The following is a 798-nucleotide window of genomic DNA, read 5'->3' as shown; positions in this document are numbered from 1 at the left end:
TTTTTTGGGTTTTTTTTTTTTTTTTTTTTTTTTTGGAGATCATTCTGATTTTACAGGTTGATCTTTCAAATACTGATTTTTCAAATATAGGCACTATATCCAATGGCTGGTCACTTCAAACTGGCTTTTAGATATTTACACATCTACAAGTCATTTTATTGAAATCCGAGATACTGAGATGTCTGTTTAAATTGATTGTTACACTTTCTCACATGTAATGTTTATTCCAATTCCATAGATTTCAGTGCAATTACTAGTAGTGAATGCGAAAGGACTGGTCCTTAGATGGTCACAACTCAATGTTGGAGTCCCCATAATAGCTTCACATCATACAGGATCTTTCATTGTAATTGTCAGCAGCATTTACACAAAGTGTGAACATTAAAAGCTCCTGGAAATGTTAATCTAGGGTTAATTTTAGAACAAGAATTGCTGTTGATTTGATTAATATAAATCTGGAATCAAGCCACTGATTTTTGTCCCAGGAACACCCAGTGTAAATGGTACAGTCAGTTCCTTTGATGCGTCGGGGATGGTCCACTAAAGTTTAGTGTAAACTCTGAGAATCATAGCAAATGCATTATGCTCATATTCTACTTATCCCTTGTTGCTTAACAGGCAAACACAAAGGAAGAACTTAAAAAGGCCACTCAAATCATCTCCCTGGGGAATGAGAAATTTTGTATAGGCTGGGAAATGGCTACAAGACCTCATTTGTTAAAGGACAATGAAACTTACAGCAGGACCAGTGGGACCAGCGCTACCATCGCTTCCACGGGCACCCTGGGGGAAGAAAAC

At 37.1% G+C, this 798-nt stretch overlaps 1 protein-coding gene across 4 annotated transcripts in view; it reads right to left on the bottom strand.

The window, feature by feature from the left end:
- COL1A2 (collagen type I alpha 2 chain) overlaps positions 1–798 on the bottom strand; it is a 68,373-nt gene that overhangs the window by 36,673 nt on the left and 30,902 nt on the right. For 3 of the 4 annotated variants that reach the window (XM_019508435.1, XM_019508438.1, XM_019508436.1), the window contains exon 15: positions 739–783. The exons of the other annotated variant lie outside the window; for it this stretch is intronic. In XM_019508435.1, the coding sequence (XP_019363980.1) occupies positions 739–783 (45 nt within the window). The remainder of the gene's footprint in view (positions 1–738; positions 784–798) is intronic. 4 annotated transcript variants of the gene reach the window in all.

This window comes from Gavialis gangeticus, unplaced genomic scaffold (assembly GCF_001723915.1).
Source record: "Gavialis gangeticus isolate Ggan-Ray unplaced genomic scaffold, GavGan_comp1, whole genome shotgun sequence".
Taxonomy (NCBI): Eukaryota; Metazoa; Chordata; order Crocodylia; family Gavialidae; genus Gavialis; species Gavialis gangeticus.
Note: the sequence above shows the minus strand (reverse complement) of the source record. Positions and strands in the feature narration are given on the sequence as shown.